General features: G+C 60.8%; 2 protein-coding genes across 10 annotated transcripts in view; both read right to left on the bottom strand.

The window, feature by feature from the left end:
• Window positions 1-83: 83 nt before the first annotated feature.
• GJB1 (gap junction protein beta 1) lies at window positions 84-3507 on the bottom strand. 6 transcript variants are annotated; one of them, XM_032124227.1, is made up of 3 exons: window positions 3411-3425; window positions 1783-1898; window positions 84-1079 (listed from the first exon to the last, which is right to left on the bottom strand). In XM_032124227.1, exon 3 carries the CDS (start codon window positions 1065-1067, stop codon window positions 228-230), a length of 840 nt encoding a protein of 279 aa, XP_031980118.1. In that variant the 5' UTR covers window positions 1068-1079; window positions 1783-1898; window positions 3411-3425; the 3' UTR covers window positions 84-227. The 6 variants fall into 6 exon arrangements, with proteins under 6 accessions (XP_031980118.1, XP_031980117.1, XP_031980114.1 ...); XM_032124226.1 differs by lacking the exon at window positions 3411-3425 and adding an exon at window positions 2996-3083; XM_032124223.1 differs by lacking the exon at window positions 1783-1898 and having other exon boundaries at window positions 3411-3507.
• Window positions 3508-6393: 2886 nt separating this feature from the next.
• NLGN3 (neuroligin 3) overlaps window positions 6394-13876 on the bottom strand; it is a 39674-nt gene continuing 32191 nt past the window's right edge. For all 4 annotated transcript variants that reach the window (XM_032123842.1, XM_032123844.1, XM_032123843.1 and 1 more), the window contains 2 exons: window positions 9575-10364; window positions 6394-9147 (listed from right to left, as the gene is read on the bottom strand). In XM_032123842.1, the coding sequence (XP_031979733.1) occupies window positions 8310-9147; window positions 9575-10364 (1628 nt within the window). In that variant the 3' untranslated portion in view covers window positions 6394-8309. The remainder of the gene's footprint in view (window positions 9148-9574; window positions 10365-13876) is intronic.

The following is a 13876-nucleotide window of genomic DNA, read 5'->3' as shown; positions in this document are numbered from 1 at the left end:
TTGGGTGCAGGGGTGGACACCCCACACTGACACCACAGCTCCTGGCATGTCCCGGCTGGAGCAGAAAGGAAGGAGTCAGCACCTGAGAATGGATATTTAATGGCCCGAGCTGCTCTCCTGGCCATCTAGGAGAGCCAGACTGGCACCTGGGGGATGCTATCCTTGGGACAGGGACAGTAATAGGCCCATGGGGCAACTGTGGGGCCAGGGCCCCTGCAGTGGTGGCCCTAGCAGGCAGAACAGCGGTCACCCTTCTCCTGCAGCCCAGAGTTGCGGCGCAGCATGTCCTTGAGGGAACCGTCCTGCTCTGTCAGCAGCTGGTTGATCTCATTCTGCTTGTACTCAGAGGAGTGCTTGTGCCCATAGAAGGAGCCCTTCCCCGACGAGGGGTTGGAGTTGTGCTGGCTTCGGCGGGCACAGGCCCGCACCACCAGGTAGATCAGCTCTGCCATGTTGAGGACAATGCAGACACTGGAGGTGACCAGCATGAAGACAGTGAAGATGGTCTTCTCGGTGGGCCGGGAGATGAAGCAGTCAACAGTGTTGGGGCAGGGGTAAGCCTCGCACTTGACCAGCCGCATCATCTGGTAGCCCGGGTAGAGCATGTAGAAGATGTACATGAACACGGCCTCGAAGAGCAGCCTGAAGACCACGCTGCAGACGTATGTCCACCACAGCGACCCCGCTATGCGCATCTTGTGCTTCTTAACCTCTTCCATGTGCTTGGCATCCGCATGCCCTGTCAGAACCAGCAGCTTCTTCTCCTGGTGCTGCTGGTAGGCCACGTGCATGGCGACGAGAAGGGCTGGTGTGGTGACGAGGATGAGCTGCAGGGCCCACAGACGGATATGGGAGATGGGGAAGAAGTGGTCATAGCAGACGCTGTTGCAGCCAGGCTGCTGGGTGTTGCAGGTGAAGGCGGATTTCTCATCCCCCCAGACGCTCTCGGCTGCCACCACTAACACCATTATCCGGAAGATGAAGATGACAGAGAGCCAGATGCGCCCGATGGCAGTGGAGTGCCGGTTCACCCCGCTCAGCACCGTGTAGAGGCCGGCCCAGTTCATTGTTTCTCACGTCTGCAGGAGAGAGTGGTGAGAGATGGTGTTAGGAACAAGAAGGATACATGGCTGAGAGCCAGCAGGTCCTGGCTCCTCCAGTGGCAGCAGCCCCAGGAGGGACCTGGAAGCAACTGGGTGGCAGCCCTGGCGGGTGGAGAGCAGGATGGACAGACAGGAGGATGGACAGACAGGAGGACAGCAGCATGGCTCCTGCTCCTGACATGGCTCAAGGCAGCATTTTGGCCAGAGCAGGTAGGAGTCTGGCTGCCCCAGCAATGCCAGATGCTCCAGTCCTGCAACCCCACACAGGCACAGGGATCCTAACCCACAGCTGCCACAGAGAATGGGGGTGAAGCTCCCACACCTCTGCAGCGACCCCCAGTACTCAGTGCTGACCTCTTTGGCTAGAAACGGACCCAAGGAGCTTCATGGGCTTCACTGCATCAACAACTCCCTCTCTTTGTTCTCCCAAAATCTGCAGGAGCAGGGCCAGGGAGCCCTGAGCTAGGGGGCTCCCCTGGTGCAGCCCTGCACTGCCATCCTCCCAGAGCCATCCTTGCTCGGGGAACACGGGACAAACCCACCCCCAAGCACAGACCCCCGCCCCACCAGAGCCACCCACTGGCACTGAGCAGCCCGGGGAGCTGCTTCCCACCCCCGCATGAGTCTGGGTGGCTGCAACCAGACACCCCTCAGTGTGGAGGGTCCTGGCGACGCGTACCTGCCGGTGAGGAAGGGTCCTCTCAAGCTGCCCCCAGTGGCCCCTCTAAGGTCTCATGCCTCCCGCAGGAGAGCTCTGCTCCGCCTGCCCTCGTCTCTCTCTGCCACTGCCCTGCACTGGAAGTCATATGCTGCTTTATAAACTATTTACATACAATGGGGCCTTTATTGGCCCCTGAACAACACACTTTAGCATTCAGATCTAACGCCCTGACTTCCGCCCACCCTGGCCAAACAAAGTGCCTGTGTGCTGCATTCCCGCTGCTCGGCCCTGCACCCACTCCCACCTCCCCACCACGCCCCGCACCGGCCACGGCCGCAGCCCCGCCAGCCGCGGAGTGCCCGTGGCTCTGCCCGGCGGGACCCACGCCACAGACATCGCCGTGCCGGACAGGCCAGCCAGGGTGTCTGCAGGTCCCTTCCCCAGGAAGCACGGCCGAGCCCAGCTGCGTGCCCATGCCGCATGGACGGCGCAGGGCACTGGAGCAGGGGTCTGGCACGGAGCACTCGGTGGGCTGCCGTGGGGCTGGGTGGCACTGGGTACCGCTGCTGTGAGTCCTGCCGTGCCCTCAAGGCTCTGGTACCAGCAGCAACGTCTGTGAGGGCATTGGAGCTGCCCCGCGTGTGCCCCGTCCCGTTGGGGACATGGGAGAAAGTCCGGGCGAGTGACGCTGGCTGGGGCTACCCTCACGGCGGGGGGCAGCACTTCTCCCCCGAGACGGACTCACTGACGCTGCCCTGCTGGTGGGGACAACAATCCCTGTGCTCGCACACCCTCCGTGCCCCTCAGGGCTGGTATCCTAGACACACCGTGCCCCATCCCTGCAGGGATGGCGCCATGTCCCTTGGGTTTTGTCCCCAGCCTCACGTGGGGAGCAGCATATCCAGTAAACCCTACCAGCTGGGCGCCTTTAGGTTGGCAGGGCAATTAATGCCATCCCAAATTCTACCTCCCCCCCTTAGCCCAAGGTGCGAGCACCCGGAGCTGTGCAAACGGCAGCGGCCAAAGACCGTCCAGGAAAGCTGTGAGGACCCAGCCTGTGCCCACACTGTTCCTCTCCCCACTCCCGCCATGAAGGCCAGCACTGCCGGCTCTACTCTCCCTGGCCCATGGCCGAGCCCTGCTGTGGTCCCCACTCTGGCCCCCCTGGTGCTCCCCAGCTGAAGGACACGCGGCCACCCCCGCAATGGTGCTGTGCCCTCCAGGTTCTCACCTCAACACCAGGACAATCAATGCTCTTTGGGATTGCAGCAGTCTCAGCCTCCAACGCAGCACCCTGGACTTTATAATGCCCCGCAGGCACGTCACCCACCCCCTCCCAAACAGCCTTGCTCCTTCCATGACTCGTCAAGTAAACACCGCAGGTGTGTCCAGCCTGGCTCACACCCACCCGCATCCCCCACCGCAGCTGAGCATCCCCCGGGGCCAGCCCCGGGGCTACTGCAGCACTGAGGCAGGGCCAGCCCCCCCCGGATGGTCCCCGGGGTTATTTCTGGCCGCCGTGGCCCCACTCCCCTGCTGCGAGCATCCTCCCCGCTGCATTCCCTGCAAGCCAGGCACATGCCCCGTGGCGGAGCCCTGCTCTCCACTTGGGGGATGACTTTGGATACCCTCAGCTCCTGGAGCACCTTGATCTGCCGCTGCAGGTTGCCGTCTGGTCCCTGGGGAGCAACCAGTACCCAGATTCAATGTGTAAAAAGTGCAGCCGGGAAAAGGCAAACAGCCTTGTCAACGATTAACTCGGCTGGCCCGCTTCAAGGTCCCGCCGCCCAGCACCCCGTGTGGGACGTGGCGACCCTGCCGCTCATCCTGGGCCCCTGGGCTGGACTGCAGGAGCCCGCGCGCCGTCCCTTGCATGAGGGTGACAGTGGTGTCGCAGGAGGACGGCAGGGTGGCACGGTGGAGCGGTTCAGGGCGCCTAGGGGTGCCCCCGCAGCGGGGCGAGGGGAGGGCGGCGGTGGGCAGTGAGATACCGGCGGTGGCCGGTGGTGCAGGGCGGGCTGGGGCCATCGGGGCCACAATCTCAGTCTCCGATAAGCCGCCGCCCCCTGAGTCAGCAGCGCTCGGCGGGGAGCGGGAGCGGCGGCAGCGCCCTGGGTCCCGCACCCCCTGGAGGGGTTCTGGGGGTTAGCGGGGGGCATACTGGGGGACACTACGGGAAAGGGGCTAGTGGGGCCAGGCTGGCGGGATCAGGCTGGGTGGGGGGCACTGGGGGGGATCCCGAGGAGGGCAGACTGGTGGGCACTGGGGTGGGCTAAGTGGGACGAAGCACAATGGGAGGTTGGCGCGGGGAGAGGGGGCCCTGAGAGCCGGTCTAGGGGTTTCACTGGAGGGCCCTGGGGGCCAGGCGGGGAGTCACTGGGGACTACTGGGAGCCAGGATAGGGGCGACCGGGGGTCGCTGGGAGCCAGGCGAGGGGTCAGTGGGGGTGGTCGCCGGCCGTGGCACCAGATGGCGCTGCGGGGCCGGGCCGGGGGGGCCGCACCTGCCCGCGGCAGCACCCGGCGGGCTCAGCGTGGGAGCCCAGCTAAAACAGAGTAAAAACAGAAAAAAACAAACAGGAAAGAGGAGGAGGAACCCGGGGCGTTGCTGTCCAGCACGGTGCCCGCCCGATGTCTTGGCAGGGAGGTGGTGAGAGGACCAGAGGCCCCGGGGCTGGGCGGGAGGGTAGCAGCCCCTTCGCCTGTTTGCAGTAGGTTGAACTGCAAAAGCCATCGGCCAAGGACAGGCTGTACTCAACAGCCATGGCCGGCGCTGCCTCCAGTACTCAGAAAACTGCTCCGCCCGCCACCACGTGGGCCAGAAGCGGGCTCTTTGTTAATGACGCTAATTGTGAAGTTAATTGATGTCTGAAGTTGCAGCGAAGAGGTCAAAGATGTGGGCACGTCTAACGCAGATAAGTTGATGAGATGGGCAGGACTGAGCCAGCACCCAGATGGCGGGACTGGGGTGACGAAGCTGCTTGGCACCCTGCTGGGGTCAGAGAACTTGCAGCCCAGCAGTCTGTATCGATACGATGGAGGAAATCAAGCTTGAACCATCACTGAAACATCTCCACTGTCAGGAGGACTGTGGAGAAGGCTTCCAGAGTCCCCTTTCCCCGGCCATCCCGCCCCAGGGAGGGTTGGCCCTGTGAATGCCTCAGCCTCGTCACTGGATGACCACTGCAGTGCAGGGGCCGCTGGGCTTCCAGGCTTGCACTGACAGCAGCACAGGCATCCCTGGATCCAGGCTGCTGTTCTCAGAGAGACAAAACCCTCTGGTCTGAGTCAACTGCCAGGAAGGTCATTGGCAGTGGGTGAGCACAGAAATCCTTTGTGCTGCTGCAGCACAGGGCAGAGGGGGTTGCAGCATAAGACTTAACAGCTTGTCCTGCCTGCCTGTGAGTCTGCTCTCCTGTGTCCTGGGTGCATCAGAGGTGTGGGAACAGGACCAGGGCACTGTCCCAGTGATGCTACTGTGAAGAGCAGCATCCTTGCCCTCCTGCTGGCTGTGAATCCTCAAGCAGCCAGAGGCCATCCACAGGTCACTCACTCCCTCCCATGCCGGGGACACCTGGCAGTTGAGTTCCCTTATGATTCTCTTTGCCAACAGCCCTAAACGTGTCCCCTGAAGCAGAGGATGTCCCACAGTTGTCACACAGATGTTAACTGTTCATACCCTCTGGGATATAGTGTCCCTTGAGCTTTGCCAGGTCTCCAAAGAAAAGCTATTGATGGTCAAGGACACCCTGGACAGATGGCCGCCTCAGGAGTTTTGCGAAGGCAGTAGCGTAATAGCAGTGGGTTGTCTGTCACCAGCTTGCCTTGGGGTCCTAACTGGGTTGGCCATGCTGGCACATGTGGCAGCATGCAGCTGGGGCTGTGCAAGGATGAGGAGAGGGGACAGAAGGGCAGAGCAAGTCCATAATCTGGGGCAAAAAGGCATCACGCCTTCAAAAGGGCACTAGGCACCCTGTGGGATGCCACAATGGGCAGCAGCAGAGCTTTTAGGGGGGTCCGGCACAAGGTCTGGAGCACCGTGCTGAACAGGGTGACATGTGCCCGTGGCACTGGAGCTGCAAAGGTCCCCAGGGAGAGCAGGACAGGGCCCCGCACTCAGCCTCCTGCACAGCCTGTCCCCCTGCCTGCCCCGGCTCCCCTGGCTCGGGGCCTCGGCCCTGGCTCCAGTGTCTGCACGCTGCCTGGAGGCAATTCAGCCCCCCCACTCCGTGCCTGGTTTCCATGACAACTCCAGTTGAAATTACATTAAACAGAAATGAAACCAGCAGCTTTTCTGTTTGGCAAGTAGGGGGAGGGGAGCTCATCTGGGAAAGGCTGGGGAAGGGGTCTGAAGTTGGGAGGGAGGGGGCTGTGGGACGGATGAATTCCCACATGGGGTCCCAGCGTTGGGGGCAGCAGGGCTGGAGGGATGTGGGGACACCCCCCACGATGGCACTTGGCGTTGGCAGTCCTGGATGGTATGGTGCCAGCTCGCATGTGTGCTGCACCGGGGTCCTCCTGCTGCCTCTGTGGGGTGAGTGCCAGGGACATGAGGACCAGCACAGGACACCCCACCCAGCCAGGTAGTCCCCGGGCCCTGCATGCTCCAAGAAGAGGCGAGACACACCGCTATTAAAAATATCACTTCTGTTTTATTTGGAATTTGTTACTCTGCGCGGGTGACAGGGTATAAATACATTCTCCAACGAGCATCCTCACCCTCAGCCCTGCGCGAGGTGGGGGTCGGGGCAGGGTGCAGGGCCGTTGTTGTACTGGCCCCGGGCAGTAGGGCCAGCAGGGCCATCGATGCGCTGGCCCCAGGCAGTAGGGCCAGCCGGCACCGGTGCGTCACGGCCGCCAGCACGGGCAGCGTCTGCCAGCCGGACCGTCTTGCACAGGGACGAGATATGGTGTCCCCAAAAGGACCTGTCCCTTTCTCCTGCCTCCCCAGTCCCCAGGTGCTACTGCTCACCATGGGGGGCTGGGACTGGGGAACCCCACATGGGATCCCCTGCAGCTCCTTCTCCGTGCCCGACCACACCAAAGCCACTCAGCCTGAGCCACGTGTGGCTCAGTGGCCACAACAGCGCAGCAGGTGCCCCAGCCCCAGCACAGGTGCTCCCAGCCCCACACAGGCTGCATCACCCCAAGAGTCCCTGCCCAGGCGTCTGTTCCAGCTGCACGTCCCGGATGCCGGAGCTGGGGTCACCCCACGATGGGGTAAAGGCCCCAGTGGAAGCAACCTAGGAGGCAGAGTTGATGTTGGTGAGCAGCTCACCCTGCTCCTGTCACCCCACTCCTGCCAAAGGCTGCAAACCACTGGCTCTGCTTTTGGGCAACGGCATGGGCAGGGAGGGCACAGCACGGCCCTGGGGCAGTGGTGAAAGGATGTGGGATGCTCCTGGGGGAGCAGGGCAGGGTGGGGAGCATGAGGGGCTGTCCTGGGCTCATGGGAGTGAACAGACAGTGCTTGGAGCAGGTGATGCCCACACAAGGCGGTGGGTGGCACTGGCCAGTGGTGGCAGTGAGGGACCGGGGCGGGGGTGCTCGCAGGCAGGCCATTGGATAGGCTTTTTGGCTGAGATACGTGGGCACGGGTGACAGAGGAGGGAGAATATCAAAAAATACAAAAGAGCGCGGCCCCACAGTGCAGGAGGCACTGCCCTGCCCGGTGCCCACCCACGGCAGGCGGGCGCCACGGGGGGCCGGCACCGTGCGCACACGCTGGCTTCTAACTGGCTTTTTATTTTATATCAAGAACACTTGGTTTTAAAATCTTTACAAAGGACAAAACGCGGCGACTCCGTTAGTGTGTAAAGAACTAAAGATCTGCTTAAAAAACGTCTCTGCAAAGAGAAATGACTGACACAAAAGAGATTCTCTGCAGCGCAAAGAGGGGCAGAGGTGCCAAGTCTCCAGCCCAGGGCCCCACTCCCAGGGTCCCTGAGCCCTGGCACCAGCCCCAGTGCCCGCACCCAGCACAAGGCCAGGTCCCTGGACCCTGCCCATTCCCTCTGCCTATAGCACCAAGGCCTGGGGCCACTTCTCAGCACAGTGAAGGAGCCTCTTCCAGGGCTGCCAAGATGCCTGGGGATGTCTGGGCACTGTCTGAGAGGGATGCCCAGTCCCACTCCTCATCAGTCCCAGGGTGCTCGGTGCGCTCAGCACTGGGGATGTGATCGTCCCACTGGGAGGCACAGCCACGGCACTGGGAGCCCCGTGGCCACTGACAGTGGGGTACCCCTGCCCACCTGCACGGGTGGGTTGTGCAGGGTTACACCGTGTCCCTCCTGCACCCCACTGGCGTCCCGGGGCAACCCACGGGGCCTTGAGGCCAGGAGAGTCAAAGCACTTCTCAAAAGTTAGATAGGAACAAAAGAAAGCGCTGGGGCCACTCCGGGACCCCACAGGTCTCTGGGCTGGGAGCTGCACCGTCCGTGGGCGCTGCCCCTCCATCCGGGGGCTCTGTGGGCCCCGCCGGTCCCTCTGCCAGTGTCTGCTGCGTGTGTGTGCGTGCGTGCATGCGTGTGCGCCGGCGGCGGGCAGCTATACCCTGGTGGTGGAGTGTGAGTGCGGAAGCCCCGTGCTGTTGAAGCCGGCGGTGAAGGTGTTGTAGGGGTGCAGGGTCTGCAGCCCCACCAGCGAGTTGGGGATCATGGTGATGGTGTTGGGGGTCATAAGCGGGATGTCGTCCGGAGAGCGGCGCAAGGTGAGGGTGTAGTCGGGCAGAGCGGCCAGGCGCAGGGTGTCGTGGGATGGCACAGCTTCGCACTCGTGGTGCCCCTGGCTCACCTGCAAGGAGGGCATCTCCTCATCAGTCGCGTGGGCGATGTCGTTGGAGGCGCCGCGCTGGGGGCTGGGCTGCCGGTGCGTGTCCTGCCGGCGCTTGTCCTTGCGGTAGTAGAGGGCGGCGAAGGCCAGCACGTTGAGGAAGAGGAGCGAGGCGCCCACGGCAATGGTGACGCTCAGTTCAGTGGAGTAGTCGCGGGGGCTCTCGAGCAGCGTGCCTGCCTCTTGCTCTGGGCTCCACTTCTCCTTCCCGTTCTCGCCGTTGTAGGCAGGCGAGATGGCAGGGCGCTTGGTGGTCCAGATCTTGCTGTTGGGCCGGCGGGTGATGTGGGAGTTCTGCGTGGTGTCGGGTGGTGGCACTTTGGTGGTGGTGGAGGTGTAGTGGAACATATCGTGCAGGTTGTACAGGTGAGGAACCAGGTGCTTCCAGAAAGCCACCTTGGTGGCCCGGTAGTGGTCACGTACCCGTGGCTTCAGCCCAATGTGCAGGTACAGCTGGTCACGGGGGTTGTACTTGGACCAGGCCACCTCCTCAAACCGGTTGGCCTTGGTGTGGATGAACTTGGTGTCCTGGGGGACAGGCTTGTTGGGGTCCCTGTGAAACACAGGCAGAACAGAACTAGCACTGGGAAAAGCCAAAGAAGCAAAGAGGGAGAGCTGGATGCAGAGATGGAAAGTGAGGGGACCTTTGCCAGTGGTGGCACAGGGTGGGCTGGCAAAAGGTCCTGCATGACTGGGTAGCACCTGAACCCTGGGTCAAGTCTCACCCATGATAATCAGGGCCAACCAGCCTCCCCATCCCTGTGGCTTGGCTGGGTCCTGTCCCAGGGGCCGGCCATGATCTAAGCTTCTTGCTTTGTGGTTGATGCCATGGCCCCAGTGAAGGTGCAGCACACGGACCTCTGGGCACAGGGGTCTGTGTCCCACACCAGGCATGACAACCCCCCCACCACAGCACAGCCCCAGGGAGTACAGCTGCAGTGAGTGCAGACCCCCAAGGCACAGCACCCATCCTCACTCACCCTGTCTTGGCAAAGTTGGTCCAGTAGGTCATCACCACGGCGCTGAGCATGACATCGTTCTTGGAGAAGTTGCAGGGAAAGAGGTCAGTGGGGCCAATCATGGGGATCCCAAACACGTAAGGCACCTCATCCCCGTGGGCTGCATCGGACCATGCAGGCTTCATCAGGCTCTGGCAGTGGTGGTAGAAGGCGTAGAAGTAGGTGGGGGAGCCATAGCGGGCGTGCAGGTCAGCTGTCACCACCGACGGCTCTACCCACTGGTGGTCAGTGAAGAGGGCCACCAGAGTCTTGCGACGTGTCTCGGGGTTGTCCCGGTCAGCCCAGTCCGTGTACATGAACTTGATGGTCTCCCTCAAGGTGTCCTTGCCCTCAGGGTAGCCATACAGGTTGTCTACAAAGTTGGAGACTGAGTAGTCAAAGTCACTGCCTGAGACGCCATCCTCAGGGTCCACCACACCCTCCACGAACTTCAGCCCTTCACCCTGGTTGACCCCCAGCATGATATCATAGTTGAGGAACTCGCCCTGCTCCATCAGGATCTCTGGGTCATCCGGGATCACATCCCCGTCAATGACTGGTCCAAAGGCCACATGGTAGCGAGCTGGCTGGATGTCTTGCTCTACCAGCTCCTTGGCACTCTTCTGCCGCAGGCAGTCCACCATGTCCACGGTGTCCAGCACATTGCAGCCCACCTTGTCAGCCAGCATGCTGGTGTACTTCACCGGCTGGTAGTTCACCGCCCAGCTGGAGAGCGCAGAGCCGCTCTGGATGATGGCTCTCTGGAAGAGACCTGCAATACAGGCAAGGAGTGGAGGAAGCTCTCAGCAGGGTTCCAACATCCCAGTGCTGCAGTGCAGGATGCAGCATGGAGAAGGCATTGATGCTCTTGTACCCCTTCAAGGACCCAGCACTCCAGCTCACACCTGGCCTGTGCTGCCTGCTGAGCTGGGCTCACACAGGGAGCTCAGCTTAGGGCTGCTGTGGGGATGGCAGGGTGACAGCAAGGGGGTGCTCCTGGAAGCAACCAAGGGCTGCTGTGCTCCCTGAGGATCCCATTGCAGGGTATGGCCCAGCATCCCTCTGTCCCGGTGAGGGGAGAAGAGGGGCCATGGTTGCATCACAGCCTGGCCTTGCCAAGCAGCCCGTGCTACGGCAGGCACCCCAAGGATGTGTTACCTGAGCCCCCGAGGGGCACACGCTGCCCCTGGCTCAGCACCGTCCTCCAGCCCAGGTTGGCACCTGCTGGAGCAGCCAGGCTGCGGGCTGGCAGCAGTGGGAGGGTTAATGCCTGCTTGGGGACACTTAACCCTGCCGTGTCCCACCCCACCGCTTTGTCAGAGTCCCCCTCAACCCCCTCCCTGCTGCTTCCTGCCCAGCTGGGGCTGCTCAGTGCCAATCCGGCCCTGCAGGAGCACGCTGCCAGATGCACAAAGAGGGCCTTTCTGCCACCAGGAACACAGAGGGAGTGGACTTTCGCCCTGGAAAACGAGGCCACAAAGGCCCTGGCCCAGGCAGAGAAATGCGTGGCTTCGCTCCAGTCCCATGTCAATGGTGCTTGTGCTCAGAATACAAAGGGTGGTGAGGAAGCAGAGCCTCTGGGCCATGAAAGGCAGCCAGTCTGGGGTGCACCCAGGGGTCCCTGCTCTCTGACCAGCCCGCTTTGCACCCCGAGTGCTGCCTGCACTCCTGCCAGACCCCAGCACTTGCTCGCCACAAGGGACTGTTCCAGGTGATCCCTGAGTGGTGCTGGCACAGCAGTGTGATGGCCATGGGGCTGCCCCTGGCACCCTGAAATGCAGAGAACCCCTGTGCAACCAAGGCTGTGCCACTGCAGGGAGGGAGAGCAGCACCTTCCCGCAACAGAAGTGTTCAGAGGCTCCTGGCTCCCAGCCACCATGTCCATAGCTCTTGTCTGCACGCACAGTCCTCACTCTGCCAAGTACCTGACGTACAGTCCCATGCACTGGGACAAAGAGAAGTCACAAGCTCTGTTTGTCACCTCCCGGTGCCCTAGAAAGCCATACCCAGCCTACAGGCTGGAGACTGGCCATGGGTTTGCTTGCTCTGCACCATCATCCACGTGCCAAGGAGCCAGGATGGGGTTTCCTGGCTCCCTGGAGATGCTGTCCCAACGGCAGCTATTGCACCCTGCCAGCAGCATCACTTCCCAGACAGACTCACCAGGCTGGGCTGTGGCCCTGCCCACTACTGCCTGGGGAAGTACTGGGCAGCTGATGTCACTAACAGCTGGGCATGTCCCTGATGGAGCCCCTTTGCCATGCTTCTGCATGGCCACGTCCTGATCCAGGAGGACCCAGGACTCTGTGAGAGCCCAGACTTGTCACGTCCTGCCTCTCCATGCCAGCACCTGACTGAAGCCTGACAAGCATCCCAGGGAGGCATCAGCACCCTGCACTCCACACTGGTCCTCTCCAGCCTGCTGAGGCCCAGGCAAGAAGATGGAGCTCTGCCCTTCCTTCCTGGTCCCTTCCAAGGTGAGGGTCCCAACACGCCCTGCCTCCTACAGGACTGGCTGCCACAGCACAGTGGAATCAAGTGGTGGGGCCAGGGCTCTCCCAGAAGGTGGTTGGTCCTGCAGGCTGCCACCAGCTGCTGCCAGCTCCTGATTTCCTCTTTGCTTTGCCCAGTAGCTGAGATTGGAAATACTTCTGGGGGTGTCTGGGCCAAGTCCTGCTCAAAGCAGGGTGCTGGGTGCCTTGTCCAACTGAGATCTGGAGGGCCGGCAGCAAAGGGCAGAAGCCCCCATGGAACAGGGGATGGAGCAAATGAAGTTAATGAAGTTTGGCTGGCAGAGACTGCTCCTGCCCTGGTATTGCTGGCTGGGGAGAGCACTTTGGTCATTGATGAGGAATCCACCTGCCTACAAGGCCTGAGGCTGGCAGGGAGCTGTGGATTTCCCAAGCAGCCAGACACAACATGAGCTGTACCAAGCCTCCAGTGTCTGCCTCTTGCAGCACCTGGCAGAGCAGGCACAAATCAGCAGCTTCATTAATAGCTTGTGATCACTAGAAGTTTTATTTTGATGCAATAAAAACAAACCCACCTCATCTGCAGGCTCCAACTTAGCACTGCTCCCACGCCGTGTTCCAGAACCAGCTACCCATCCCTGGGGATATGGGTGCTCTGGCACAGGGAATTTTCTGAGGTCATATTACGGCCATTTGGCTTTATGAGACACTGGCTGCAGCACTGTGCACTCCCCTCCCGCCTCACAGTATTTACAGCCAGCAGCAGCTCCCCTGCCAAAGCAGCGAGGGTGCTGGGCACCCAGCACTGCTGAGATGCAGGGGGGCCACACCAGAGGCACTGGGCCTGGATGGTGCAGCAAAGGATTTGTCATGCAGGTGCAGAGCTTAATGGCAGAAAGTGTAGCATCACCTGAAAAGTGCTATACTGGCAGGACTATTTTTCATGGCTGAAAAGTCACAAGGAGCAGCCCCTCCAATCCACCCTCAGCCTCTCTCCATGCTGCTCCATTCTGGACCCCTGCAAGGGGCTGGGGCCACCTGGAGAGCCAAGCACACACTCCTGCACTCCTGTGATGGAAAGGAGCACCCTAAGAAGCATTGAGAATGCAACACACATAGTGTTCCCTCCCCAGCCTTTCACACTCAATGTGAGCAGAGAAAACACTTTTTCTTTCTGCAGGAGCTTTCAGCCTGTAAAAGACACCCCATCATCAGCCATCAGCCCTGCTGAGGTTCTGGAGGTCTCTGTTCCTCTGTGATTCCCAGGCTGTTGAGCAGGGCAGCAACTCTTCACATCAGCTTCGAGTGCAATTTGCTGTGTGTCTCTGAAGGGCAGAGAAACACAGCAAATTGTGTCTACTGCTCACACATGTCCCTTTCTCCTCAGCATCACACCTGGGGACACAGCACTGGAAGATGGCTGCACCTTCATATAATGCCCATGAGCAGGTCCCTGGCAGGCTGCTCCCCTAGGGACCATATCCACTTCAGGCTTTTCTCCTATAATTTCCTTTAGAAAGTTTATCAAAAACACCTCTGATCTCACAGTTAATTTTTTCCCCCTCAGTGCTTGATGTAAATGTCTTTGCCAGTGGTTTACATGCATTTGCTCTTATTCCAATACAATCTTCTAGCATAAATAATTACCTTCTTTATTTAGAGTAAACACTCTGCTATATTTACAGATATTAATCATATTACTTCCACCTGTGTTTTGCTAGCTGCAGCACTTCCAGCTCTCCCAGTCTCACAACACAGGGCCCTCCATCCCTCCCAGGCTCAGGTCTGTCTTCCCCTCTATTCCAGTATGAAT

The sequence above is a fragment of the Corvus moneduloides genome, chromosome 14 (assembly GCF_009650955.1).
Source record: "Corvus moneduloides isolate bCorMon1 chromosome 14, bCorMon1.pri, whole genome shotgun sequence".
NCBI classification, from domain to species: Eukaryota; Metazoa; Chordata; class Aves; order Passeriformes; family Corvidae; genus Corvus; species Corvus moneduloides.
This window is presented reverse-complemented; position numbering and strand designations above follow the sequence as displayed.

Excerpts from the sequence above, each read along its gene's own strand:
- GJB1 (XM_032124223.1), bottom strand. The coding sequence starts at position 1,067 with ATGAACTGGGCCGGCCTCTACACGGTGCTGAGCGGGGTGAACCGGCAC.